The 3,230-nt window shown below is 53.3% G+C and overlaps 1 protein-coding gene across 1 annotated transcript in view; it reads left to right on the top strand.

The window, feature by feature from the left end:
* pms1 (PMS1 homolog 1, mismatch repair system component) overlaps positions 1-3,230 on the top strand; it is a 12,829-nt gene that overhangs the window by 4,241 nt on the left and 5,358 nt on the right. The window contains exons 5-9 of the mRNA XM_015404394.1: positions 1,071-1,193; positions 1,295-1,441; positions 1,516-2,252; positions 2,329-2,787; positions 2,859-2,986. Coding sequence (XP_015259880.1) covers positions 1,071-1,193; positions 1,295-1,441; positions 1,516-2,252; positions 2,329-2,787; positions 2,859-2,986 — 1,594 coding nt within the window. The remainder of the gene's footprint in view (positions 1-1,070; positions 1,194-1,294; positions 1,442-1,515; positions 2,253-2,328; positions 2,788-2,858; positions 2,987-3,230) is intronic.

The raw sequence follows: 3,230 nt of genomic DNA, 5'->3' as shown, positions 1-3,230 counted from the left end.
TAGCTGACAGAGAAGGAATCATGACTCATCATTTTCTACACATGGAAATCTAAAGGTTTCAAACTTTTGGGTTCTGGTTCCTGATTTAAAGTCCAGTTCTAGCAGAACCCAGATGTTCTGGTTCTGGCCTCAGACGACCTTCAGGGCAGTGTGGCTTTAAAGCAGGGGCCGCGGGCCCCAGCAGGCCCCCAGCAGGGCCTCGAAGCTAACGTTCATCACATAGACATTCTATACGTAGACGCTTCATTGGACGCTACCGGCAACGAGGCAGACATGCCTAGAGGGCGGCCATCTTGGATGGGACCACAGTTCAGACGCTCTTCCACGTCACTACCCCTTAAAAAAGTTTAAGACTTCAGTTAGATTACAGATTTATTCAGATTAAACTGGATGAGATTTATGCAAAGTTTTATATTTTGCTAATAAATATTAATATGATGAATACAAAGTTTTATATTATTATGTTATAAGATGTTTTATATATATAGTATTATATTATTATTCAGTATTTGTAAGGATAAAGAGTATTAGGATCTATAGAGGAAAATTTGTTGTAATGTGATTTAAAAAAGAGAGTAAAGTTATTTGGTCTTCATTTTTATTTTTTGTGATTGTCCAGACTTTGTTGTCAAATCGTAGTGAATGGTAAATTAATGTTTTGTCTAATGGCTTTTTGTTCTTATAAGGACAAAAAAAATTTTCAAACTGTTTTTTTATCATTATTTATGCAAATATAAACATTTGTTATTTAATCAGTTACCCACTTTAAGTGGCTTTGCTGCCACCTAGAGGGCAGGAGGGGAAAGTCACGACTCCTGTCAGACTGAAAAACAGTTTTATTGGAATTAACTGCCCAATCTGTCCTCAGAATTTATATTTTTTATGTTATTATTATTTTGTGAGTAATATATTAAAATGAAACTCCAGAGGATGTAAAACTTTCAGACTCTTCCTGAGCTCTGCTGACAGACCAATGAAGCGTCGTCCTCTGGTTCTGCCAGATGATTGGTCCTGCAGATGAAGCTGTCCCGGTGATGTTTGCTTTAACCTCCATCTTGTTTTCATCCCAGATGGTTCTGGACGGCTTCCTGCCCAAACCGGGGGCCGATCTGTCCTCCACCAGCTGCTCCGCCTCAGAGAAGACCTTCATCTTCATCAACCGGCGGCCCGTCCAGCAGAAGGAGATCATGAAGGTGAAACCTCTGCCCTGCTGCTGTCCTCCTCCTCTCTGTCCGTCCTTCATCTCTGTCCTCCTCCTCTCTGTCCGTCCTTCATCTCTGTCCTTCTCCTCCAGCTGCTCCGTCAGCATTACTGCGCCCAGTACGCCGAGGACGCCGCCCGCCACCGCTTCCCCATCCTGCTGCTCAGCATCTCTGTCTCTCCTTCATCTCTGGACGTCAACCTGACGCCGGATAAAACCCAGGTCCTTCTGGATAACAAGGTAGGGGTCGGTTTCCCCGCGGCCCCCCCGGGGTCATGGAGGACGTCCTCTGACCGTCTGTCCCTGGTGTCCAGGAGGCGGTTCTGACGGCGTTGGAGGCTCTGCTGGTTTCTCTCTACGGGTTCCGCTCCAGTTCGGCTGAACAGCAGCTGAACCACGAGGCTCCTCCTCCTCCGTCGGCTCGATCGGAGGCGAAGGAGGACCAGAACATCCGGGTTCATGAAGACGCTCCGACAGCAGAACCCAAACATGGCGGCGGCGCCGACCCTCAGGCTGCTCTGCAGCGCCAGGCCTCCAGCTGCAGCTCCTCATCCTCCACGGCGGATGATTGGATCATCAACCCGCCTCCCAGCGAGCTCTGCTCCGTTTCCTCTCTCTGTGGAGATGAAACCGCTGCGGCTCGGCCCAAACCAGAGCAGACCGGTTCTGAACCGGAGAAACCAGAGGAGGAGCGTGAAACCAGGAAGATTTCTGCCCAGGACTGGAGCCGGGGGACGGCTCTGACCGACCCGGTAACAGGAGACCCCCTCCGACCCGTCCTGGTCCACCGGCCCTCTGGGCCCGGTTCCCCCGGCCCGCAGGAGGCCAGGAGTAAAAAACTGATCAATTCCGTGACGGAGAAAGGAGCGACACTGACGGCCTACGACATGATCAGCAGCCGCGCCATGCGGGCGCCGCCGTCCCCCGCCTCCCTGTTCGAGAAGGAGGCCCGGTCCGAGGTTCTGAGGGAGCGGCCCGCCGCCAGCCTGCAGGAGGTCAGCGCCGCCGTTCAGGAGAGGTGGAGAAACCTGAGGGAAGAGGACAGGAAGACGTGAGTTCCAGACTTTTCTAAAGTGGGCGGGGCCACCGGGATCAGGCTGCGTCTCACTCTCCTCTCTCTGCTGCAGGTATGAGGAGAAAGCAAAGAAAAAACACGACCTCCATGAGCAGAGGACCAAGCTGGCGTCAGACGGGGGCCCCCAGGGGCCGACTGAGAGGGCTAAAGCGCAGAGCGTGAAGCGCAAAGCGCCGCCGTCCAACCAGCAGCTGCTGGACGAGCTGTTCTCCGCTCAGCCCCAGAAGAAGACCAAGACTCCGCCCCCCAAGCCTTCGCGGCCCCTCCTCTGCAGCATGGCGGCCCTCCGCCTGGGGCTCCAGCGCCTGTCTTCTCAGAGCTCGGCGCCGCCGCGGGGCCTCCGGCTGGTGAACCGCCTGGGCTCCCAGAGCTGCTGGGCCGTCATGGCGGGGCGGAGGCTCCTGCTGTTCAACCCGTATCGAGTAGAAGAAGCTTTGCTGTTTAAGAGGCTCCAGGAGAACCACGTCCTCCCGGCGGCGGTCCTGCAGAACCCGCTGCGCCTCACAGACGGGTACGCCGCCGTGATGCAGCGGAACGCCGCCATCTGATGCTGAGCTGACGCTGAACTTGTCTGTCTTCCAGGAACCTGGGAGGAGCAGAGTTTGAGACGCTGTGCAGCATGAAGAAAGGAGCAGCAGAGCTGGATGGAAGCGTCTTCTTCTCCGACCCGCGGCTGCTCGCCAACGGCTTCAGAGTCAGACTCCCAGCAGGTGAAGCTCCGCCTTCAGAGATACACATGCTGACAGAAACCGACCCGAGGAGCTGACCTCTGATCAGCTACTGATGCTCATTTCTCCAGGAACTCTGAAGGTTTTCTTTCACTCTGAAGCAGAATGTCTGTTAGCATCCAGACGTCTTTTCCACAGGAAGGAGCAATCAGCTAAGTGAGCTTAGTGCTTGGAAAAAATCTTTCATTCCTTTAGAGACAGCATGAAAAGTCAGCTGAGTACAAAA

This window comes from Cyprinodon variegatus, unplaced genomic scaffold (genome assembly GCF_000732505.1).
Source record: "Cyprinodon variegatus isolate N-32 unplaced genomic scaffold, C_variegatus-1.0 Scaffold1723, whole genome shotgun sequence".
Classification (NCBI taxonomy): domain Eukaryota; kingdom Metazoa; phylum Chordata; class Actinopteri; order Cyprinodontiformes; family Cyprinodontidae; genus Cyprinodon; species Cyprinodon variegatus.
The sequence above is the reverse complement of the archived record's forward strand: the minus strand, read 5'-3'. Positions and strand labels throughout refer to the sequence as shown.